The 27,373-nt window shown below is 29.8% G+C and overlaps 2 protein-coding genes across 6 annotated transcripts in view; both read right to left on the reverse strand.

The window, feature by feature from the left end:
• Positions 1-892: 892 nt before the first annotated feature.
• On the reverse strand, positions 893-15,953 carry LOC130450161 (dynamin-1-like protein). 3 transcript variants are annotated; one of them, XM_056788382.1, is made up of 12 exons: positions 15,887-15,953; positions 15,636-15,789; positions 15,430-15,574; positions 12,578-12,786; positions 11,026-11,236; positions 10,683-10,930; positions 9,795-10,069; positions 8,761-8,902; positions 7,231-7,524; positions 4,818-5,070; positions 4,518-4,729; positions 893-3,538 (listed from the first exon to the last, which is right to left on the reverse strand). In XM_056788382.1, the coding sequence occupies exons 2-12, from the start codon at positions 15,735-15,737 to the stop codon at positions 3,482-3,484; spliced, it is 2,148 nt and encodes a 715-aa protein (XP_056644360.1). In that variant the 5' UTR covers positions 15,738-15,789; positions 15,887-15,953; the 3' UTR covers positions 893-3,481. The 3 variants fall into 3 exon arrangements, with proteins under 3 accessions (XP_056644360.1, XP_056644362.1, XP_056644361.1); XM_056788384.1 differs by having other exon boundaries at positions 7,240-7,524; positions 15,887-15,939; XM_056788383.1 differs by having other exon boundaries at positions 7,240-7,524; positions 15,636-15,920.
• Positions 15,954-18,683: 2,730 nt separating this feature from the next.
• The window catches only part of LOC130450248 (dual specificity tyrosine-phosphorylation-regulated kinase 4), a 150,482-nt gene continuing 141,792 nt past the window's right edge, over positions 18,684-27,373 (reverse strand). For 2 of the 3 annotated variants that reach the window (XM_056788538.1, XM_056788537.1), the window contains exon 11: positions 25,531-25,995. In XM_056788538.1, the coding sequence (XP_056644516.1) occupies positions 25,692-25,995 (304 nt within the window). In that variant the 3' untranslated portion in view covers positions 25,531-25,691. Of the gene's footprint in view, positions 25,996-27,373 lie in introns of all 3 variants that reach the window. The other variant, XM_056788539.1, reaches the window with a different exon arrangement.

The raw sequence follows: 27,373 nt of genomic DNA on the forward strand, positions 1-27,373 counted from the left end.
TTGATTTTACCAAGATGATAAAAAAATATCTAAGGGAAAAACTTATTACTGAAGTTCAGTAGTACTAGATTAAATGAGCTGTCGATGATTTCATATAAATATTTCAATTAATATCCTACAAATCACTACCCTTGGTTATTAATGAAGTTATTCCATTCGAATCCATGACTGGAAAGCTTCTTTCAAAATGGCTATAATCTGTTTTATTCTGACTTTTTCAATGTCTGGATTGGTGTCAAAAAGTTTCTTTTTAGAATATTTTTTATTTTTGGGAACCCCTAGAATAAGGCTGGAATAGATATATAGACAGGAAGAATGTTAGCTGCCGAAAATTCGCAAGTTAGAAGGATATTAGTCACGGCACATGTCTTGATAAAAAAAAGACACTTTTTTGTTCTTATATTCTTCGGAAACAATTTTGTCCACTTTTTATACATTTCTAACAGTTTTTAATGTCGAAAAACATCCTTAACCTGCTCATTACCACTTTTAAATCTCTCATAAGTCTTCAAAAATTTCTCATTGAAAGCTGCTATATGCAAACTTAGCATTTCTTTTATCACATCACGCATGGTTCCTCTGAAAGTAATGAGAGTTTTTTAACATTCATTTTCAAATATTAACTTTTCATAACAGTTGATAGACTTCATATTTCATTTTCTTACTTGGAGTTACTTTTTCCGAGATCTCAAACTTCTACTTCTTGTTCATGCTCAAAAACACATGCAGAATAACAATTGGTACAGAAACCCTTGAATATCACAGAATACACTGAGAGAACATAAATCACTACACTGAGAAAAATTTTGATTTTGATTATAAGATCATATTTATTGACTGGAAATGATTAATAAGAAAATTAATGTATTATGTTGTTATGCAATGAAACACATTTGAGTTTTGTTTTCTTTTATTATATAAACAAAAATTAGGAAAAATACTATGCAGTACGCAAATTTCAAATATGTAATAAACAAATAATTGAAATTATAAATTAAGATACTGTCTAGAAAAATGCAAATAGTTAATAAGTGAACTGCGAAACTGCTTACTACATAAAAACCAAATACGGCACTAAATACGCATCAAAGAAGTGTTAAAGTTTACAATATTTGTTCTAAAAATTTATGATTCTAATTTTAAAATCATTGCACTGAATCACGGAGAATTTTTAAAATATCAGTAAACTAGAATTTCTGCATCCTGCAAGTTAATTGGAATTATTCTAAAAACACCAAATTAGGATTGAATTAACACTTCTTGATAAAATACACACAAGGTACAAACTCCTACATCAAGAAAACAGTTTCGTCACTAACAAAATTCTAATAATACACAGGGTGTTTCTAAAAATAGATACAGAGAAAAAGCACAATATCATATTTGATACCTTCTAAATATGAATCAATAGGGGGTTGACCTCGGAACGCAATACACACCCAGTATTTTGGAATCATAGAACTATTCTCAAAATTCATATATTTTTCGTTTTATGCTATTTTTATTTATTATCAATATTGTAGAAAATTCAATTCTCTTCAACTTTTGTATTCAACATTTTTCTATACCTTGAACTGTTTTTGAGATAGAGGGCGTAGAGCACGCGGTCAGAAAATTATCTGAGGTCAACTGATAGTAAACGTTTATTATTGGAGGCGGATTTCTTTTCCATTTTACACATTATCAATAAAATTGTTTTTTATGTATATTCAGATTATAGTAAAAACATACAAACAATGGAGCAGCAGAGAACAACTGCTGCACATTCGAAAACATACGAACTTGTCACAGCATTTGAAGAACTCTGTGGATAGTATCGATCATCTCCGTTATGCACTATACGTCAAGTCAACAGAGTCGAATAAACCTGTGCAGTTATCAAATATTCCACCAACGAGTGGATCAGCTCACCAACATTTCAATCGCGGTTATTATCAAATTCAAATATATTCATTATAAATTATAGCATAAATTTAGGAACACCCTGTATATTCAGTTTAACAATAACGTAAGTTTTACTTGTGTTTAATATTATTCAACAATTGAAGGAAAACACATCCTAAAAATTTATTAATTCACTTCCACAACCAGGAAATTTAATACGAATTGGATTTATATGAATTAAATGTAATGAGTAGAATCTATATAAATTCACTCTATACAGAACGTATCTACGTTAAATCTGTATGAATTGATTTTATTTGAATTAAATGAATGAATAATAATGTTTTGAGTGGGTAATTTAATTTACTGGATCGAATTAAAAATTCCACATCTCGTTTTGTCGGTAATTGGATTGGAAATTAATTTTATCAAACCAATTTTCTTATAAATCGAGTTTTTGAAACGTTCCAAGTAATAAAATATGCACAATAGAAATGGAATTTGATAGTAGAATTAATACAGTGAGATTATAGAATGTGTAATTTTACCTAATAAGCCAAATAAGAAGTACAACACGTTTGGTAAAAAAAATTGGGCCCAATCTGGTTCTGAACTGAAAATTTGAAAGTTGCAATAATTGAATTGCAATTTTTGAATAATACAAATTAATATTTGTAGCAGAATCTCTTCATGTATATTCTAGAATGTGTAATTTCATCTATTGATAAGTTCTATGGCTCATATGGTTGGAGATTGGAATAAAAATGAATTTTATTAACTCAATTTTCTTCTAGATCAAAGTTTAGAACCGTTTTAAGTGATAAAATATATTTTTGATCAACAAAAATGAAAATTTAGAGCAGAATCTTCAAACTGACATTCTGGAATGTACAATTTCAAGAAATAAAACGCTCTACAATTTTTTTGTTGATAATAAGATTAAAAATTGATTTTATTGACTCAATTTTCTTCTAAATTGAATTTTTGACTTATTCAAAGTGATAAAATACAATTTATTAACGATTTAAATAAAAATATATAGTTGCACCTCCACAACGAGATTCAAGATTTGTGTAAGTTTATCTACTCCACTGAGCAAAGTTGTACAAATCTGTAAGAAATTGGACTAAAAATTAATTACATTGATCTAATTTTTGTTCTTACTTAAAAATTCAAACTACCCATAAAAATAATGACAAATTTATGGCGAGTTTCTTAAAACAAAGGATTCCTTGAATCAATACCTTACTATATTTTATTAACAATATATAAAAGCATAAATATAATTAAATATGTTATCAAATCATTTCTACTTATCAATTTATTGAAGGTTATCTTGTTCGTAATCACCCAATTGTGACCTTAGTTCGATCCAAAGTAAGATAACATTCAGGTTCGATTTAATGAAATATTTCAACCCATCAATGTCACTGGTTTGGGAAGTGAATACATAAAATATTTATGGGAACCTGCACAACAACAATAATAATGTGTATTTGGTTACATCGATTGATGAAAATCATGACTAGTTACATGACACTTCAAAATTTCTCTTTATATCCTTTCTTCCTTGAACTACTGAGTTAATTCTTCATTATTACCACATGTGTGTTTCTCTTATTTCACTTATTATATGGGATGCTCTCTGAAGTGCCTGAAAATAATTAACGCATAATATTAATTATTATATAAATGAAATTTTCAGAATATTGAATAATATTTTTAATGAAAAATACTGCATCAAATCTACTTAAACGTTAGTAGGTTTAACAGGCATTTTCTTGCTAAGTATAAAGTGATAAAATTGTAATATTTTTCCATCTTTTAATTAACTACACAGACTATGCTACAAAAAGAAATATATTCATTCTTTTGTTGGAAAAATAAATTATTGTTTTACAAATATTTCAGTAAGTGCTTCAATTCTGGAGCAATCGAATTTGATTGGACGTGGGAAAACAAAAAATAGGGCGACTTGCTTTAATGGCCAAATCCTAAAGACCAAACAAACTAATTGTTTGAAATCAATGGACAAATGCATTAAAAATATTGAAATTCTTTGGTATAATTGACAACTTCTTCTTCTCCATCTGTAAATATGTCAAATCATCTGCAATATTAGGGAAAGTTTTTTGTACAAAATTTTAAATTGGCGACTACATTTTGTAAAAGTTTGGCGGAAAAATTAACTTGATAAATAGACCAAATAATTCTAAGGCATTATTTTAGAAATCCAAGCCCATCATTACATTATTTTTTTTTCAATTAAACTAGTTTGAGGTGCAATGGATTGTTCGGAAATCTATATTGGATACATATAAAAACGATTTTTGTGCTTTACATATATGTGATTGAAGTCGTTATTACCATTAATCATCAGTGATTGATGCCTACATTTGGCAAAAGTTTGCCTAATGAATTATTATAGAAATCTAAAACAATTTTTATATCATTACCTTCCCCATAAGAGTGATTCGGGGCACATCAATTGAATTGTTTGAAAGTCCATAAGAAACATATATGTTAGTAATTTTTTTATTCCAAATTTATAGATAAAATATTTTTGATGCTAGTGCAATAAAATGATGAAATATTTAATCGATAGATGAATTTGAAAAAAAAAAATGCCTCACTTTTAGCATATCAGCGGCTTCACGACGTCTCTGAGCAATATGTTCAGACTCGTCCAGTAGTTGATCAGCGTTGTCAGCTTTATACAGGTGAGTTACAAGTTCGGATTGCAAGTTGTCTTTCACGTAATTCACTAAGAAATGCATAACTGCTTTGGGTACAGTGTCTTGTATAGATTTTCTCACAATATAGAAGTATGTGTTAATTAATCTTTCTAAAATAGAAAAAAATATATTAATCTCAAAATATAATTTATAAATATGAATTTATTGCATCTAAAATGCTACATGTTTATTAATTACCTATAATTTCACAGTCGTGTTCTTCATTTTCAGATAATTTCCTGAAACTACTACTGTTTACGGGAACCTGTGGTAATAAATTGACAGGCTTTTGGGGACTTAGTACGTTTCTCAATTCAGCTTCAGCTTTAACGTTATCTGGTAAGTTATTAACCTGATTGAAATCGTTCTCATTGGAATTTTGATTGGTAGCCACAGTCCAAGCTTTAGTGTCATCCTCGTTGTTTAATTGTGGATTGCTTGATGATCTAGCCTAGATCAAGATATTTGTTAATATATTTTTAGAATAATTAACTTACTAGAAACATAAATAACTTGAAGAATCAATACAGTAACTTGGAAAATCAATCAATTTGTTATGTATTGGATAACTGGAGAGTGGATACAAGTTTGAATGCACCCAAAAGAAAATTAAGATCATCAGTGAAAAATTGGAAGAGATCGGTTTCATTAAGGTACTTCTATCAGATATGGTACCATTATTTTCTAGACCTTCTGTTAAAAGCTCTTTTTGGATGGTATCTAATAACTATAAACTACCACACTACACTTGAATCCATCTCATAACAACGCAGCAGCCCCATATTCGTTAATACATCTACGAATTTTCTCTGAATTTCACTATCAACAATTCACTTGTTTTCCTTACGGGATATTTCTTTATCATAACAAACCCTTAACTGATATTAGTATGAAACACAACTAGGGTCCTACATTATTTATTAACAGTGAAGGCTTTTACAGAAATTAGGGTTACATTACTTTTTTCAAAATCTGTCAACTTTCTGTTACAGTTGCTTTTATAGCAATCCAATTCCATTTCCAATATTCTCGTATCTATTTCAAACATTCATATAGGTAAGGGTCGAGTTATCAGGGTGAAAAAACAAATAAATGAACTAAACTGTGCAAAAACTCAAAACAACCCAGGAGCAGCATGGCTGAAATCCCTCATTTAAATAGAAAATAAAAAATAGAATAGAGTAGAACTAAGCGGGACACCTTGGCACAAGATTTGATGATGGATGGGATCTCCAAAAATCTATTCTGAACATAGAGATAAGAAAGAGACCAAAATAGTGCCGGTTAGATGATATTGTCGAGTTTATTGGAACTAAATGGGAAAATTGTAAAAATGGGGTAGCGTAAGAGCATAAACGAATCACCAGACTGCAGTGGATGAATAATGACAAACTGGAAGAATGAATAGTTATCTGACAAATATGTTTTGATCAAATACTAGTAAAGTGAGTATCACAGAGATACATGTTAAAAAACACATGCACCAAATTTCTTAAACAATATTATTTACATTTTTTTGCAATACTATTCTCACATTTTTACAAACTAAATTGATCAATTCGGCCATGATGACAATGCAAAAATGTTGTGCTAAAGTTAAAATAGATGAGTGATCACATTTGGCGTTAAACAAGAAGATAGTCCAGTACAATCTTTTCAATACTACTCCACAAAGCAATCAAGCAAATAGATCCAAATTTGTGCATATGTAAATAATATTGGAATAATACTAAAAATAAGGAAAGACTGGTAGAACTTTTTAAAGATGTAGAAAGAAAGTTATTAATAAATCTAAAATTGTAATTATGAAGATATCTGCATCGGAAGGTTGTAGGAGAGTGGAAAACTTTCAAAGATATTAATAAATTTAAATACCTCTTATAAATTAAAAACAACCAATCCAAAAAAAAGCTGAAGCTCCTGATAAACAAACTAATAATAAGATAAGAAGAATGAAGTTAGAAATTTACAAGATTGTGATAAGACAAATCGTAACTTATGGAAGTGAATGATGACAACAAAAAAATCAGACAAATTAAAAATATTTGAGGGGAAAATTATCAAAAGGATATATGGAGGATTTAGAATAAATGAAGCAGACAAGAGAATCCTAAATAATAAAGAAATCGATGAAATACTAGGCAATGAATGCCAAAATATTCAGCAGTAGAAAAAGAAGCAGATCTCGATCAGTTGGACCGACCAAGTTCAAGAATACTTAAAAACAATGAATGTGAAAAAATGAGGAGCGTTGGTGAGTAACAGACCAGTTTTGAGGCGAATTGTCGAGGAGGCTAAGCCTCACACCGAAATTTAATGACAGTTGGTAAGACAGCAGTAGAAAAAGAAGCAGATCTTGTATCAGATGGACTGACCAAGTTCACGAAGACTCACAAACAATTAATATGAAAAGCTGGGGAACATTGGTGAGTAATAGACCAGTTTTGAGGCGAATTGACAAAGAGGATGCTAAGCCTCACACCGAGATGTAATGACAATTGGTAAGGATAAATATATATTGAAAGCACTAACGCTAAAAGTATAACATAATATACTGCAAATTAAAATAAATACCTCACAAAACTAAAACAGAAAATAAGCGATACTCTACCTTACTCACCAGTCCTTGAGCATCTCCTTGGTATTTGCCAAACATACTTTTTGGACGCGAAGGTCTAGTAGTACTTTCTCCGGAGGATTTTATTACAGTTGGTACCATCTGAATATCCTTATAAAAATCAGGATGTTTCGTATTTATATATGCTAATTCTATGGCGACGAGATTTTCAACCATGGTATTGGTTGTTGGTAACCTGCGTCTTAATAGTTGTGTCACTACGTCTACTATTTTTTCATACAATTTCGGGAACCTAAGCATTTCTTGGTGTACTTCATTACCACAATGCTGGAATGAGAATTTTAAATTTTTTAGCGGAAACCCCAAGCGGAAATAGAAGCAAGAGCACTATTTAATCGAGAAAATAACCGTTGATATATATCTTGTAAAATTACAGCATATACACTTTCAATATACTCCTCGGTTTACATTGCATTTCACTTTGACATGAAGGAATTTCAATGGATTTGGATGCTAGTTTTATGGAATTTATTGAGTATTAGATATACTGGAAAATCAACCATATGTCGTATCAAATGTTCTAATTACAAAAAAAGAAAATGTTTGAAGACCAAATAATTATTATTCGAATATCACTGGAAAGAAATTAGATTGTAGCAGCTATCAAGAGAAAAACAATCTAAAAAACCTGAAATTTCGACCCCCGTACAACTTTCTGAGCTCACATGGGAATGATGGGGACTTTTAAATTTTTATTATTTTTTTTTTCATTTTTTACTATTTATTGAAATTTAGTTCTGTCCGATTTTTTGTTATTATCATTATTTTTGTCAAAATTGACCGGACTACATTTTCTCATTGACATTTTGTCTACTAATAAACACATTATATCTTTGACGAGCAAGAGCAGTGCTTTATAAAAAATACTAGCGCTTCATAGTACAATGATCTAGTATATTCAAAAGCAAGCAGTACTAGTAAATGTATAAACCCACCATTTCCTGTTGAATTTGGATAGCGCATTTCTAGAAAAAAAAAAGATTCCTTGAAATTAAATGAAAGAATAAAAGAATACACAAATTGACCTAACACATACCAAAGAACATCATTCAAACTTTGAACACACTGAAATCTAAAGCCCAAAAAATTTTAAAAGTTTGGAATAAAGATTAGTATTAGAAAAAATATGATTAAGGGGGAGTGAGATTTTAAAAGTGAAAAAGACAGAATTTTTTGTGATTTTTTTGCAACGACGTGATAATATAATTTCATTAAATTTAAATACATATTATTGTACAACTCTTGATGTATGTCAGAAAAAATTCAGAATTCCTAATTCCTAATTCGAGAAAACAGATTCAAAGTTTTTTATAAGTGAAAATTAGAAATAAACCATCAATAAAAAAACGGAAATCAGGTATCAAAGCCGGTTGTAATTCCTTCAGTTTCACTCGGATTGACTTTGTATACAATATTCTAGACATATTGTTCATTTGGAAAAAAAAATGAAAAGATGCAACAAGAAATTTTAAAACCTCACCCCATCCTCTTAAACACACATACCTGTATAATTCTTTGCATTTCTTCATGAATTAATTCAACACAGCGCAAAGACGGTTCTTCTAATCTTCTTATCTGCCTTTTTACTAATAATTCAAAAGAGACTTCTGGTACAAAAAGCGCAGGGCGGGGTCCATTAGCATTTCTAAAATTATATAAATTTTTCCTCAAAGATTTCCTTAATGTTTACTATCTGTAAAATATTACTTCACCAAACTGAACAAAAACAAAAATATTTGTTGGAAAACAAAAACGCATAATTGTTTTTGAAAAAGTGTTGATGTAGTGGTAGTGTAAACAGAGGTTGGCAGAATAATTTCTCCTAGGAGGATTAGATAATCCTGAACTTCTTATGTTTGCAGGAAAAATAATTATCTTGGACTTTTTTTTTGGAAATTGTTGTTGAAGAGTAGGAATTTTGAGGACTTCTGTAGCCAGAAGTTTTACCAGGTATAATTTCCATTTCTGTTGTTAGGAGCCTGTCATCCAATTAGTATTTGTCATATCGCACTCGAAAAACTGTATTATTTAGCCAGTTTTATAGTACAATTGACTAAATGATGCATATTTTTACCAATAAACTAGTTTATAATAAATTTTTCCACTATCAAAGAACACTGTTAGATTGGGAAATTCTTAGGGGTCGATACAAATGTTGTTTACATGTCAGATGCCAGAACCAAACCTTCTACTCTAGTTTACCAGTGGGTAAACGTGATCCGAAGAAGGAATAATCAAAGTAATATGAATTTTTGTTGGTTTCGTTCAAAAACTCTTATGAAAATTTCGTTCTGGATTAGGATCCCCAATCAAGCTGATAGCTGTTGTAAATGATCCAGGATTACAGTTTCAGAAAAACCCTACAATTTACAAAATTATTACAACTCTATACAAAAATAAACATTTCCTCTATGGGTGTGCATTGTATCTTAAGTTGAAAATTAATTATTTAATTAGAAAAATGACTCAAATTAATTTAATAAAATGAAAAAAATTATACAAATTGTTGCAATTATCTTCTTGTGATAAAATCTTACCTTATAGCAGTTAGAATATCCATTTTGGTAAGTCCGGCTAAAGGATGTATAGAATCCAAAGTTCTCCCGAAAGTTTCATGGAAAATATAACATATTCTAGCACCTCCGCACAATTCAGTCGTTTCTATATTTCTAGCGGTCCCTTCAATAGTTGAACAATACGCGGATGCAAATTTCGTGATAATTTGTAATAAAGTTTTACTCTTATCAGATATATCTTCACCGTAGGAGCTCAACAACGATTGATATTGGGATATCATGAGATTTACTCTTGTCTGTAAGAAGGAATTCAGCATATTTGTGTAATTACAATCATTTACAGGGGGATACAAAAACATTGTTCACTACAATTAACACATTGAATCAAATTCCAATTTTTAATAATCTTTCAAATTTGACAATTGATATATTGATATGTGATATTAAGTTGGTGTTACATTGATTTGTTGAAATTAAATAATCAATATATCTACCAATAAATTATTAGTTGGGGAAAAATGAAGCTACAATGGGTCATTCGTATAAAAATGATGCATATAAATTTAAGAACAATATTTTTTTTATCTTGTTATGTAAGTTGGATTCAGACTCTAGTCATATTCTGGTTATAACTAAAATGAACATCAAAAGGTGTCAAACATCAAAAACCATAGGTGATGAAAAATTATAGTATGAACAAATTGAAGAGTGAAGGGATATAGAACACAGTAACAACAAAGCTAAATCAAAAACTAGAAATAGAGGATATTGATGAGTAATGGAAACAAATGACATGATCACTGATAAAAACCATGCAGGAATGTCTAGCACAGTTTATGTAAATTTGTTTTCAAAAAAAAAAAACTATTTTTAAGTGGCTTCTAAAAAAATTTGTAATGGTTTATTCACCTTTAAATCTGGCAGACAGTCTCTAATATGATGCATCAATAGTCTGTTCAAAGTCTTTGCTAAATATGGCGTGCCATTTCTTCCAGCTAATGTCGGATATTTACTCTGTAAAAACGTAGCCTCGTCTTTTAAAGAATCCTTGATAGTTTTATTATTCATAATATCTTGCTGTGATCGATTAACAACTCCAATAATTCCTAACTTGACAGGTATTACCCTTCCACATAGAATATCAATAGCATCGGTTCCTACAAGAAAAATACTTTAATGTAATTGATGCTTTGATTGAAATTTTTATAACTCACGACTCATTTTGCTAATATGAGGATAATTTATAATTTACCTGCATCCATGAGATCTAGTTTTGTAACAACAGCCAAAGTTCTCCTTCCGTCAGGATCAACATCTTTAGCTATGGCTAAACTTTCTGATGTTGCCATATCTGTATTAGCAGTTACTACTGCTAAAATTATAGAATTGGGATTTGCAATATATTTCAAAACCAATTCACGAATTTGTTGTTCGATATCTGGCGGTTGATCACCAACAGGAACCTACAGATAATGTTATGATTATGATTCTATTGTAACTCATTTTTAGTGAAACAAAGATTATTTTTGAATAAAATTCTTGTTCAAATTGATGTCAGATACTTTAGAATTGTTAAATATAAAAAATAAAGTTTGAATTATTATATCTATGTTAACATATTCTACTAACTACACCCACTAGTAAATGATTAGATTTTTTGAGATATTAGCAGAATGTCACAAATAAAACCATAAACCCCAGATTAAATGTGGATTCTTTCAAGCTAGTGAATCCAGCTTACAACTTAGTGTCAGATAACCTCTAAAATAGATGGTTATACAAATTTAGGTATCACTTTTTTTGAAATATTTAAAGTAAAAGCACATCTTTTCTGAACACTACAACATAGTAACATACAGAAGCTCAAAATCAATACCCAAAGGCATCTCCACACAGCAGGCACCACTTAAACTACTCAAATGCAGGGTTTACTCTCTTGTGCTTGCTTTGAGAAAAAGGACAGACAGCAAAAGATTTATGAGGCAGCAAGCAATGGAAAAGGAAAATGATACAAATAAAATACAAAGATAAAATAGAAAGTAGAGAACAAAACTTGACATTCAAAAAAATGGTAATGAACAGATTAACAGGCAGAAAGGAAACTGATACTACATTAAGTAGTAATAGTAAAACTAATAGTACTATTAATAGAAGTAATAGGCATAATAGTAATAGATTTAACAAGGTAAACAAAAGTAGAAATAGCACTAATATAACAAAAATAAACAAAAACAAAAAAGGTCCCATCTTCTTCTTTTATAAACATAAAGTAGAAGAGAAAATCGGCACAGGTACATGGTATATTACATCATCAAATGGAAAAGAAAAAGAACTCGTAATAGAAATGGAGAAATAAATATATTGGGAATCAACAGAACGAAAAAAATCTGAAAAGGAACAATGAGAAAACAGAACAAGTACCAAATACACTACTCAAAAAGCAAAGGAATGAGTACCAGTAGCAATAACAAATGACTTGGATAGGAAAATAACTAATATAAAGGAAGAATCATCAATGATAATTTACTTAAGATTAGAATTTAAAAAAATATTTCATGACTTACAAATATATGCACCAGTGGAAGGAAATGAAGAAGAGTAAATGGAGAAACTCTACAATAACCTGCAGGAGTGTTTGAATAAATAAAGGAAGAAAATTGAAGAATAATTATAGTGGAAGGTCGGATTGCCCAAATATGAAACAACACTGTAATTTAATATGGAATTATCTGTCTATTGGAAGTGTCAATTAATAATAACCATTCAGTATTCTCACATTCTTTATTATTTTTTGATAGAAATACCTTTGTTATTCCTGGTAAATCAACAAGTGTTAAATTTACTACTTTGGTCGAATAGATTTTTAAATTTATAGGTTCTGGACATATTCCCTTGTTACTACCGGCTACGCGATTCGTCTCCTCTTCAATTTCAAGTCTGATTTTATCAAAATCTTTGAAAATTTTATCTTTAGCATGAAGAAAAACTCCCCAATCTTCAATTTCAACAGTACCTGAAAATATATAATGTGATATAAAATATTAAAAACCATATTACTGATTAACTGGAGGAAGTATATTTCATTTTCTCTTGAATACAACTAAATGTTTGCCCTATAAAGTTTTATTTGATTTCCTAACGATATATAGAGTGAAAATATTTAAATTTATTATTTGTGGATATATATATATATATATATATATATATATATATATATATATATATATATATATATATATATATATATATATAGTCTTTGAAGATATGTCACTTATATATCACAGTCCTATAAGCCTTAATGGCTAAATAAAACTTACAATTTTTAAAAATTTTCTTATATACATTTTACTTGTAACCTCCATCTTCACTATCGACTATCTCTCTCCTTTTCATCACTCTTTTCTGATTCCTTTGGGGAGACTTGTATTTAGCTTAATCCAATATTTTGTGCTCATTATACAGTCATTTGCCTTTGATATATTTTCACATTTATAAAGTATTAAATCCGGCTTAATCGGTCCAAAAAATCATATTTAACTGATGTATTATGAAAAATATTTTATAGCATTGTTAGTCATGCTCTGGTTAAAATCTAGACATTATTATTCATATATCAGTTAAAACAACTTAACATTTACATTTATACCGCAATTACTCAAATCAAGCAACATTTATTTATAACAATTGCAAGAAATTATGTAGTATAATTAGACCAATTTGGAGTATTTCTTCAAAAGATAATAATGAATATTCAAAAACCAATCAGTTGTTTATGAAATTTTATTTTAATAATGAATCTCAAATTTTTTCACTGACTTTATTAATTGCTTCACAACAACCATATGAAGTTTTACTTGAACGATTCTTCATATCAATCTCATCATACTACATGAAATATAGACTGTCATGAAAAAAAATCTACATTGGGTTATAACTATTTCTGGAACTATTGAATGTTAGCTCAGGTGGGGACAGAAATAAAATCCTCAGTTATGGTTGATAATGAGAAAACCAATCCAAAAGCATGATTATCTGGTTTTGTAATGAATTGATACAAACAGTATATAAACTAAGATTGGTAGTTTCATCTGCCAATTATTCAAATATCTACAATAACTATAAGCTACATTTGTCAATGTAGTAAACCTTAGATCACAGGCTTCGTAGACTATTTTCAAATAATTATTAGTTTGAGTGAACCCACTGCTGCTACATTTCTACTATATCCTAAAAACTGAACCCTCGGGGCTTCACTTGATCACTTAGATCAACACAAAAAGCAGAAATTAATATTTAGGACAACATCGAACAGCAAATATTCTCTGTACAGTAATAAGCTTAAATAAAGATATTTATAAGATATAGAATAAATATAAGTTTGAAGAAAGTAATCACAAGAGAACAACATCTATTCACTTACAATCATCTATAATTCTTAGGCCAGAACACTTAACCAACACTTCAGTATTGATTCTGGGTAATTTTACTTTGCGGAAACATCTATCTGCTTCAAATTTTTAATATTATTAATAAAACTTCAGTGAAAAGGATATATGTTCAGTAGATTGGGCCAAAAAAACGACTATTTTTTCCCTAACAATACTGTGAAAATATCATTCATGATAATAAAAAAATATTATCATGAAAATCCTCAATAATAATATTAAGGGGTGTACCATTATGGCTATTGATTTTTTAACAGTAACCTCATTTTTTTACTCGTCAATTATCAATCTGAACATTTTTAGCAATGCATATTCTTATAGAAAATTAAATTTCCAAGAAATCCGAGAAAAAAGCATTCTGAGTAAATTAATGTAAAAAAAGGCGTGTCTTTGTAATTGTGCCTCAAACCTTGACTTATTTTTTCAATTTTTCGTTTTGATTTTGGATTTTTGTAACGACCAAATATATAATTATTTTTACTGTTCAAAATACTCAGTTTCAAAGGAAATTTAATACTCTACAAAGAAGATTCCATAACATTTTTAATTATATTCAATCCTTTCTGATTTATTCAACTTTGAAGTTAAATTCAAAAGTAATTTATTGTAGTACCCAAGTATTATTTCGTCCTTTTTAATCTCTATACTGTCGCAGATAATGTACCAATAGTTAAATATTTCTATGTAAAATGTTCTATTGTGGTTATGCTTCTTTTATTGTTCTTATTAAAAGGCAATAAATCCTTTTTTATTACGAGTGATTATTTGATTAACCACGCTCTGAATCTGAATATATGAAATGTAAAACGTGTGTTTAAAATAATGTCCCATATAAAAATAATAGAGAGAAGACCAAAGAAATTTCAGAAATTATTTATACTAATGTCTGTGGACCATTTAAAACTCTATTATAAATTACTTTAATTTATTAACATTTCAAAATAGCAGGACCTTTAGGAGTAGGTATCTTTTAGAGTTAAACTAACTTTGATAAGTTTACTTTTTATCATTTTAGGAAAAACATTTTTTAAATTAAGCAGATATTGATAATAATAATAATAGGACATAATAATGGTTGCCAGGAATTAAGTAGGTTACTTGACACTTTAGAAAATTACACATTCTAACAATTCTAACAAATTTAAATCAAAATATTGATAAGCAGAGTTACACCAATATGATAGATATATCAATTCAGATGAAAAACTTACCATCAATAGCACTACGATGTTCCCTATCATCCTTAGGACAATAAACTAATTGAAGTACTAAAGGTCTTCTAGTAACAATACCAGTTCCCCTAGGTAGAAATGATTTACCGACCAGACTCTCGATTACAGAGCTTTTTCCTGAACTCTAAAATAAAAATTTAGGTTATATTATAATCCAATTCACAAGTTCGGATTTTTTTAAATACCTGTGAACCGAGAACAATAATTTGCGGTAAGTGAATAGCATCCGAACCAACGGTATTGAAAACATCCTGTAATTTGTTAATGACTGGAATAAGAGCCTCCATTCTAGATTTGTTCAGGCTGTTCGGAATATATCGATTTCTTCAAAAACGGGTTCTATTCAATTTTTGAAAAGTCAAATATTCATCGTCTACTTTTTCATCAATGTTATTTTATAAAATGATAAAGTAGTTTTTAAAAAATTATATCTCACCTTTTTGTTCAAGAAAGGTTTTGAAATCACTAATTCAAAAATGGCATCTGTCATTAATGTCAATGACATAATCCTTAGGCAAATTCTGACGACTCCATCTGTAAATGGAACGAGTATTTTTTCTAATTTCTTGAATAGACTTAGTACATGCTATCAAGCTTTTAAATTGAAAGGACTATTTGAAATTATCCAAAAATTTCAAATTACTTCCTTTTATTTAAGACGTAAACTATATAAATATAAATGAGATTAAAAGTTGCTCTTTTATATTTTTCATACAATTGCCCTGCTACTCTATAAGGTTATGTTTACTGTCAATTTAAACATAAATATTTTCATATTAATATTTGAACTTTCTGATTGAGCAATTATTAACGATCACCACAGGCCTTAGGTGGCCCGATCCGAGTAAAATGTACTTATAAGGTTTGTTCCAGTGCGTTAATCTGAACCGCTCTTGTTACAGTTATTGGAATAGTGTAAATGGCATTTTTAGATAATCGTTGACTATTGCACAATTTCAACGATCCCCAAATATCCTTTTAGTAACGAAATCATCACAGTTTTTAGAATTGATTTTAGACAACCCACAATACATTGCTTCAACTAACCCAAACTTTTTTGTGAATCTAATCTACTCTTGAAAAAAATTGTTTTGATACTTGTTATTTATACTTAAAACATTCAGTCATTTTGGATATTCATTAAATATTTTGGCGTAAAATTGCAGAACTGCATTTTTTTATTAAACGAGATTTTGACAATGTCTGATTCAGGCCGGTGTCCAATTCATGCGATTTAAATTCAGAGCAAAATATTTCGCATGTCCCATTTATCCCTCTTTCGTTCATTAAATTTTATTAATGCTCTTGGGAAAAAGTCATCTCACCAATAATCTTCGTGGCCTTTGTACTGTAGTCTTTTTTTGTTTTGTTAAGAATATTGGGATGAGAATTCGTGCCAAAGTGTTTGACCAATCGGATCATCTACATAAAGATAATAGCTTTGTTCGTGGTAGATATCCTGAACGTGTTCTGTCACCAGATTCATGCACAGTTTGAAATTTTACGTTCGCGGTACTAATAAAACATGTTCAGGATTTTAAATCCTGTGTTTTTGGAGCAAAGATTTCTAATTCCAAACGTGTTCTCAATACGTCCAATATATCGTCGGACACGGACACATTCGCCACGAAATAACCTCTAACCTATATGGTTTTCTACGTAATTGTATTTAAAAATACATGGTAGTTGATTTTATACTCACAAATATAAAAAATAAACCTTCGGTCAGTTAATTATGTACACCTAGATAGTTTTTAATTCAAATTATCATTTTAGATGTTCAAAATCGTGTAGGAATGTAAGTTCAGAGCATATTCTGAACAAAGCATGTGCATTTGACACGTCAAGAAAATATTCAGAATAAATTCGGAATGTGTCCAAATTATCTACCGCGAACGAAGTTTCAAAGATACAGAGAATGACATATAAGTGGAATTGTACTATTGGGCGAGAGAAAAAGAGCATTGGTTCACCACTATCTATCTCCCTCTACTTTCCAATAAATTCAGAACCTATTATTACCCTCTTTTGCCATTCCTACCCCTTGAAATTTCGACGTGATTTCGATCCAATCAGAATAGATTAGAGAGAAATTGTTTCGGGCCCACTTGACAGGTTCTCTGTGTCATAATTATTTTTTCTACGACCGTGCGTTTTAACCCACTTTCCCGCACTAGTGCGGGAAACTAAAATTATGCAAATTTTGACCTTATTAGGTAGTTTCTTACTTCTGAGATTATAACTATTGTTACTACAGGTAAATAAATATTTACGAAATAGTCCATCAAATAAAATTTAAACCTTTTCTAGCTTTTTGCAGCATTTTTAATTATTTGAAAATATAAAATAATACAGATATTTTTTATATAACCATGTAATTGTTACTAAAACGTCAAAGTTGTTCAAAACGTCTTGAAAGTGATCGAATATGTGGAATCTTCTTCTAAATTAAACCACATTAAACCGAATCCGATACAATAATATTAATGGATTCATCCGACGAAGAACTTCCCGAAGCCATTTTGAAGGCTGCAAATGAAACTAATTCCGAGCTGTTACCTGCCAAATGACTTAAAACCGTTGCCGTCATCGTCATCTTTATGCGACCTGCAACCGATGCCATCCTCATCGACGTCATCTACCTTCCAGTTGAAACCAAATAACTCCACTGGACCGCAATTCTTACTAGTCTACAGAATACAACAAATTGACACATTGTGTTTTCAATATTAATATTTATAATAATTAGTAGTTTTTAGTTAAAGTTTTGTATATTATTATGTTTGTTGGAATAAAATAATTTTTGAAAAATGGGTTGCTATACTTTTTGCATATACGGTCGTAGAAAATAATGTTCCTAACTCATGCGCTCCGCGTCGTTCGGGACAACTGCAGTCGCGTACGGGAAAGTATCACTTTCCGCACTTGTTAGAAAAATAACTATTCTCTTTGATCGAAATCGGATGCACCGGAGACCGAACTTATTTGATGGAAACTACATCTGATATGTTTTTATTTCCTTAGTTTTCCTTCAGATTTTCATAAAAGTGTTTAGATTCGTAGTACTTGTATCAATATCAGAAGCTCTAGATACAAATACCCTCAGTAGATGAGGAGCAACTGCCGATTATAATTGGTTAGGTTAGGTTGGGCTGATTTACAGTTAATACCAAGCCACTGTTGTCTTTCTCTATTTTGTTAAGGAGGAAATGGTTACAATAAAACACTTTTTTGTATACTTTCAGTCTTATTTAACAATTTACAACAATATTTTTATTACAGTTTACAATAGTTAAGCAAACTCAATTACGAATAAGTGTTATGATTAGTGTAAAATAATTATCAATTTTGTTAGAGTGCTTTCTTGTGGTAAAAATAAGAAATAATCTAAATTTGATTATGTTATTACTTAAGACGGCACTTCAAAAGGTTGAGATAAGCGAGACAATATTTAGTAATTTTTTAAATAATATAGTAATAGGAATCTTTTGAGCATTTTTGAACAATAATATGAACGCTGTTTGTGATAGATTTACTGAAAATATTAGTATTAACAGTACACATTTTTAGAGATAATTTAAATTAGAGTATTAGAAAAAAGTGATAATGTGACAAAAATTGTGATAAATTAAACAATGAAAATGCAATATACCAGTTCTTTTTGTACTATTTTTAGCATTAACCACAATCCTATATCTATGAAATATTTATTTTCTTTATAATTATTATAAGTTGTAACGATCTAACAATTTTATATATTCATTTAAGAATTATTGTCGCTATTATTGTGGTTTTTCAATATTTAAGTGAAAAGCTAAACAAGCCAAATATATAGTAATAAATAAAAAAGAAGAAGAATTAGTTGAAACGAGCTACAACCATATATTTAATGCTCGTATATGGACAGTTGGTATGGGAAAAGCGTCCCTATGTTAAAGTGCCGACAATATTAATTTTCATCTCGTTCAAGACACTTTATCTATACTGCGCATGCTTGAGAATGCACAGAACCGAGCTGAAACATCGGAGGATAGAGAAAACGTTGTCATTCTGTCTTCCTTAGTCGGAACAGCTTCCAAAGTACAAAGACTCATACTGGTCACAAGATCAGAGATATAATAAGAAAAGTAACACAATGTATTTCATTATGATCGATAAGAAGAGACTGACTACATGATGGACAATAACACTCCAGAACGACATTATAAGAAAATCATTCAAAAAGAAGAAGAGATTCATCTAAGAATATTCATTAGCTTTACAATAATGTTGTTGTTATACTGTTGAGCTACTGGTGAGAAGGATCTTTTTGTCGGTTTCTCTCGTAAAATCCTTCATACGATTCCATATTTTTCATGTTTCCTTTCTCCTACTACTTGATATATTTCTGATTTGTTCACATTTTTCTCTCTAAATTGTTGTTTCTGTTGTTTTAAATGCTCAATGTATGTGGCATTTTGTTTGCTAGGGGGTATTTTTGTCATCTTCTATAAATACTACACTATTCAAATTTATTTGTGAATCACTTCAGCAGGTATCATTTTAGGCGAATAAAAGATAATATGGGTTTAAAATGAAGTTAATAGAAAAGTAGTTGTGTTGTTAAAAAAAATTTATTTGTATTTTTCAAAATTATCATCACTCTGTGAAAAGAACAAAAAAAGTGAATGGATAAGATTAAGTTATACTTTAATTTATAGCCTTTCTACTTTAAATAAAAATCGTCTTATACATCAAAACATATTTTAAGAGAAAAAGATGATTTGATAATATTGTTTGTTTGTATAATGCAATACCTTTTGGATTTCAAATTGAAGTTATTGAAATCAGGCTACAAAAAAGTATTTAACAAATTATTCAATCATTATTTTAGGAAATATTCCCGCTCATCCACAAATTTTGAGTGCCTATAATTCTAGACCAGGGAGCTAAATATCTATTAAACTTTTATAATATTATCAATATATATCACATTGGGATTTACATCTTGTTAAGTGTACCAATATTCAGGGTGTTTTTGGTTAGAGAAATGATTAGTTTTTTCATTATTTCTGTAAAACCAGAATATGATACAACTTATTTCCTTTTCCACACCCTCAATTTTGGTAAATGAACAGTAATACACATTGTTTAAACTATTCTACTAAATAAAGTTTGGAAAAAATGTACATGCTAAAAATATTTCTAGGTATAAAAAAGTTATGATATATAAATAAAAATTTGTTTAATAATAAAGACCTATTACTAATGAACATGTAGGTTTGAATAAAAACAGTCATATCATCCAACACTACACATTTAATTTCATATGCACAAAACCAAATCCATTATTTACTGGGTATTCAAGCTCATTGTTAAATATTAACCTTTTTGGCAAGCATTTAAATCTAATTTGCGACTGCAAAAAAGCTAATTAACAATCAAAAGTTAGTAAATATAGTTGCTAATGAAGCTTTTATAATCTTTACTCAAATATTATTTAACAACACTTGGATAAATGCAAATATGATTCCAAAGTAAGTTGATTGTTGTCTTTTATCAAGTCACCATAAATACCTAACTTAAGGTCCATGAATTTTCATTAGTTTTATCAAATTTTCAAAAATAATGCTCACTACTGCTGTAGAACTGTTTCAATCCTACATTTTGTTTTTAAAATACAGTATATGATGGTAAGTAATAAGTGAAATTGGATTTTCATTAGACTGGAAATTTGTACAAAGTATTAACATGAATATGATGAGATATACCTTAAGGTATACCAATCGGGAGAGCCGCACAAATGTAGATTTCGTCCAGGAAACCGAAAGGACTTAGCTAAAGACTGAATTTCAGTTGGTATTAAACAAAACTTTTATTGCATTTCAATCACTACATTTGGTCTTTTTTTCAATTAATGTTTAATCAATGTGTAACCAATAAAGTTTTTCGAACTTTTTGTGTACTACCTAACGTGACTATGTTGCCAAATGTACGGTTTAAATGATATCTATTCGATTTTTAGCACTTGTACGCATTCATCCAACAGTAAGTGAAAATAAGATCTAAGTTTGCAAAATTCCAAATCTAGTATAAAATTAACAATTTTAAACAATCAAAAAATGAACAACAACTTTCGATATGCAACGCATCCAACTCTATTTTATCAATCAACGTTTTTCAGTAGTATTTTCTATATTTTTGTTGTATTAGTTTTTATTTATTTATTTTATTAGTAGTTTTTCTAAGAAACTGCTTTTGATCATTTCACATTGCTTGTACGATTTCAAAGGAAAAACAATGTTTTAAAAACTAAAGTAGACACACGTTATGGTTTTATAATTTGGAGAGAATGGAAAAATGCTGACAGTGAAAACTCATTTTTATTAATTATTGCTGTTAAATTATTGCTTATAAACATAGTTTAGCCAATTGATGTCTCTATAATTATTTTTCAGTCTCATTTTAATGTATCCATTCAATTTGATAAATGTATTGTTCATATTTGTTTTTCAGGTTTTTTATTCCATTCAATTCATTTGATTTTCTAGACAGAAGTATATATTTTATATTTGAGGATTTAAATATATTCATATTTTTAACTATTTCTACGTAGAAATTTTAGTATTTACAGATATTTCCAAAAAATCTCGCAGTCCGTGAATAATATTGTGACTTGCCTCGTGAATTCTTACTTTGGTGACATATTTGAATAGCATTCATCAAGTTAATAATTCAATTTCCAAAATTTAATCAAGTAACAGGGTTATACAATATTCTTAAGCTGCAAAAGGAACTAGCAGAAAAATACCGAAATTTTTGATCATCCCAAATTAAATTTGACTTGAATCTATTATCTATTAGTCATCAATTAGTTAATTAGGGATTAAGATGATCCACATTTATATTTAATATGTAAAAAAATATTGAAGAAACATTCTAGCAACATTGAGTAATGTTTGGTTGTTGTATAAAAACCAACTCACTGTAAATAGTGGTTGAAAGTGGATCAGAAAGAATATGAAATAGACTGAATAGAAAGGGAATTCTTGAGAAAAAAGTAACCCTCCTCTAAGGAAATTAACAGGATTCAGTGAGGATAATATCAGAATCCATGTATAGTATACAGTAACAGAAAAGAGTGGTATCAAAACAGCATTATTTGACCGGAAAAGAAAAAAAATTAACTGCAAAAGAAATTACTTTGAGAACTTGAAAGAAACCCCAAGTACATTCCAAGCAGAAACTATGCAATTGAAAGCTACGTCCAGTTCAATATCTATAAAAAATAAAGAGGGTAGACAATAGTAACTGCTGTTCTGTTTTGGATACCAAAAAGAAGTTCAAACACCCTACTGGGTTTCAGAGCTCTGTGGTATCATCATCACCAGAATATTTAAAGGAATTAATAAAAAAGAAACAAACAAAGATTGGATGATCTATGGATAGAAGATACCGGAAGAATGCATTAGTCAGGTTGTTTTAGGGCATTGCTGCCTGAATGGACACCTTTAGAATCTCAAAGTTTTTGGAATCGATGAATATCTTCTTGTTTACATGACAGTAGATTGAAATATAGTTTAACCAAAATTAGAAACTACCAAAGCTTGTCAGAATCTGATCGGAACCTATTTCTTTTTGGAGCTCTTTTTCTTGTCCTTTAAAACTCAACAAAAATTCATTTATTAGTGAAATATTATTTTAAATTATTAAAATTTGACTTCAGTATTTATTTATGTACTTGTACATTTTCGGCTAAGTACTTTTTCTCGGTCTATTTTTTTATTGTTTGTTTTTATTTTCGATATTTTTCTCTAGTTGGAACCAAACTATTCGATAAACTTTAAAAACATCTCAACTCATTTTTTATAAAATTTTGAAGCTACTTTTTATTTAATAATCACAGTTAATATTGAAATTCGATAGCAAAATGACAAAACATATTTATAACCTAGCTGAAAGTACTTAAAAAGAGTACTGATATATTTACTCTAACTAAAGATAAACTAGTAGATATTTTATTTTGGCCAACAATTTCTACGATATATAATATTTAGGCTAAATCAGTCACAACAATTTTCCTTTTCAGCTGATGTCTATCACTAACTAGAAAACGGTGTTAGGTATAAAAAGATGCACACACACGTGTATATGAATATCAACTGGATATATTTTCATTTCATTTTCGAATGAATTGTTTTCAAAATGATTTTCATACGCTAAATTAGTCCAGAGATGAAATAGAATATCAAATAGATATTTACGACGATACCTGAATAGCAATGTATTGGTTACAAATGTCATTAATCGATGATCCAGACCAATTTGATTATCATTTAGGAAAATAGTTTCACTATTACAATAATCCTCTACAGTAGGATAGAAATGCAAAAGATAAATTGCCAGGATCATATCGTTAGTGTAAACAAAATCATTTTATGATATTGTCGAGTAAGGACTAAAATTTTCGTATGGTAAAGCTTATATTGTTTGAACTGTGTTGTAAGGCTGGTTTTATAAGACTACAGTAGGGTTTTCATGTAACATGTAAGTTAAGAATTTTATTTTACGTTTTATTTGTAATATGTATTCTGGATTGTGAATAGACATTTACAAGTAACACTTTGACTTCCATGTGTATACCTGAATATATACATATATTCAAGTATATAAATACTTTATTATCTACGTCAGACCAAGTTACACAAAGCAAGCAAACTTTGCGTTATTTAGTTGCGGCAAAAAAATCAGTTTTATGAAAAATATACAATTATTTCGTTCATTTTCTTCGAGAATACATTAAAATCTATTTTCTTTTCGAAATTATATAATATTCAAAAAAGCATACTAAACAAAGTAAATCGTTGTACAGTATAATTATAAACAGAAAAAAGTTTTGGCTCTGATGGTCGATTTCGAAATCCACGTCGGCAGTCAAAGTGTTAAAATACTTGAAAATGTGGTTCACATCAGAACCATTTATCCCACATGTTATTTTGCTCCATGAGCGTTTCCTTAACTGAACAATCAAGTAACAAACAATTACAGTGGGGTCTAGAAAAACTTAATCTTCATGTAACTTACTCTTGCATATTGACCATTAAATGATGCTGCTAAATCTTTAATTTTCGAGTTGTGGATATAATTTATATCACATACTCTCTAAATTATGCAATAACAAGTCGAAGGAATGTGAGTACTGAAGAGAATAACGTAAACGACAACATGAAGGCTCAAACTTATTATTATTCGTCGTTGGTTACAGGACTTGAGGCCTTTTTTTCCTTGGTTTGCATTTCTATAACAGGAATTAGAACCATGAGGCTCATTTTTAGCTCAACGGGTTTGTTAATGAAGAAATAACAGCAAATTACCATAAACCCTATAAACCCATGTTATATTCAGAAAAATTCACCGTTTGATGCTGTTCACAAACTTGTATTGAACTTTATTTCTTCAAAAATAAAACGATGGAAATCGTTATCAGAACCTGATCAATTAATTTTCTGTTTGAAACCGACTTATTGAAATTAAAATTTGGCAATTAGTTGGTTTCGGGGAATGAACTTGTCTATTGGTTTCCAAGGCCGTGAGATTTCACACTTCTCGATTATTTCCTATGAGGCCACGTAGGGTCATTGGTTTAAGCTGATAAAATTGAAAGCTTGAGATCAACATTGTCCTTGCGATTTGTGACTTATAACCACTAATGTTTTTTTCAAATGTGCTTAAGAAACATATACTATTACGTCGATACATCCACTGTTTCGATGACGATAAAAAATTGTACCTTCCGAACGGAAAGCAAGTTTTGGTGTCATCTTTATTGACGTAAAAGATGCACAATGAAACATACGTTGAGTGACGATTAGACTCATTTGTTGAATTATATTTTATTAAATATGTTTCATCAAATCAGTGAACAGATATATTTACAAAATCATATCTATCTACAAAGAAAAATTAAGCGAGTATTTCATGTTGGATAGTTTGGTATTCATAATGTGATTTCTTCAATGAAATAATCTGTTATTTTCCGTTATCTTCTACTTGGAATAACTTCAGATATTTTTTATTATTCTGTATTTACGAAATCATGATATTAGTACGCTTTTTTAGCGATTTGGTCCATAATAATTAAGAATAACATATCGTTTAGTACATCGTTTGAAATATCAATTTAAAAAAAATCTCTCTTCAACTAACACACAGTAAACCTACATATTTCCCCTTAATTTATAAAATCTTGTCAATGATATCAACTAAAGTATAGGTGGAAGAAATGTACCGGAGTCGTTCAAATTCGAATCCAGTTTGGTGACGCTATCATGTAATCTAGTTTCTACTATTTTGGCCTTGACTTTATCACCTTTTTGAACAACGCATTTATAGTGACTTCTCGAATGGCTACTGCCGGAAGTACTGCTCGAAGAATGACTGTCGTGCGAGACGTTCACTTCTGAGTGACTGTGACGCAATTCTCCGGATTTTGACGTATGAGATCCCGCGGTGACCCAAGGGTGGCGCAAAGCTTCGTCAGGAGCCAAACGCTTCTTGGGGTTCCATCTGTAAATGCAAAACATATTATTTATTAGTAAGACATCCTTATTATACACATCAGTTTATAATCTCTAGGTTTTTTGTCCTAAATTTTATTTTATCATTTTTCGGTTAATTACGCACAAAAACGGACAGTAAATAAGTTTTTTCGAATACAGTTTGCGTTTGTGATAGTAATGGATAATTTTTGAGTCTTTTTTAATAAAATTAATTAACCTTAATACATTCAGAAATCAAATTGAAGTTTTTACGTTCACACTCGAGTGCTTTGTACAATGCTGGAAAAATGACGCTGATGCAATTTAGAGACATAAAATACGAGCTAAAAACCTAGCACGTTCTCTGTAAAGTCTATAAAGCATATTTTAACTTTCCTGTTCGGTCAAGAGAAGTCATGTGGCTGGTACTTCTTATAAAAGTGTTTGGATCAAATCAAAAATTAATATTTATTCCTATATTTTCGTTTGGTGTCGAGGTGAGAATGGTCTATGGGATTTGCAATACCAAGCATCTGGCAATAACCAAAAGATTACGTCAATGACTGCTACCTTTGGAATGTGAATCCGAGTTAAAGACTTTGCGGTAAACACGCAAAATTAATTGAGTATCCTTGAATCTTTTTCTGTTCCCATTGCACACGACCAATAACTGAGCCTCAACGTCGCTCGAAATAATTCAAGACAACTTGCAAAAAATTGGATGGAATTTTAAGCAAGATTAAAATATTGCATAGACGAATACAGCACGTCGCTTGACATTATGCCACGGCATCATGATACTAACACAAATTCCAAAAATAAATCAAGCAATTTCCTAACCTCAGATTATATTTAATATTTTGTGGGCGGTTTGAAAATGAAAATAACAAAGTAAAGTAAACGTTAAAAAGTGGTCAGTGCATCACTGGTTATAATTGTGTCTGCTGCTGCCTTGCTTTTGGTATCTGGTGGACAGAAAAGAGAACCCAGGCGATGGTGAGCCAGGCCTTGGCTAGGTATAACAGGAGGAACCATGAAAAGAGAAAACATACACAAATTAGTTTAGAATGGATGAAGAAACATTCGAAAAGCTCACGCGGAGAATAAAACATAACATAACTAAGAAATCCTTATCAAGAGAAGTAATATTAGCAGATCAAAAACTCATTTCTCGCTAGAATCACAGCTTGTGTACAATAAAAATGACACCAAACCGATAATGTTGCAAGTGCGAGATCTTGCAGACAATCAGCTGAACTTCATCTGAGCAGGCTTTTGGTTAAGAAATGTTATGTCTTGCATTGCATTGCATCAATATAGTTTTGCAACATGTCAAGCGGTCTTCATAACAAATTATCTCTTAATTCTAATAAGGAGTTTTTACCTACACCAGAACCTTCAAAACA

This window comes from Diorhabda sublineata, chromosome 11 (assembly GCF_026230105.1).
Source record: "Diorhabda sublineata isolate icDioSubl1.1 chromosome 11, icDioSubl1.1, whole genome shotgun sequence".
Lineage (NCBI taxonomy): Eukaryota > Metazoa > Arthropoda > Insecta > Coleoptera > Chrysomelidae > Diorhabda > Diorhabda sublineata.

Bases quoted from the DNA above. Each gene is read 5' to 3' on its own strand.
- LOC130450161 (XM_056788382.1), bottom strand. From the start codon at position 15,737: ATGGAGGCTCTTATTCCAGTCATTAACAAATTACAGGATGTTTTCAAT. The intron at 10,070-10,682 runs GTGAATAAACCA...TCCTTCTTACAG, and splicing joins ACTGTCTGCCAGATTTAAAG to ACAAGAGTAAATCTCATGAT. The intron at 4,730-4,817 runs GTAATTAATAAA...TTTCTATTTTAG, and splicing joins ACACGACTGTGAAATTATAG to AAAGATTAATTAACACATAC.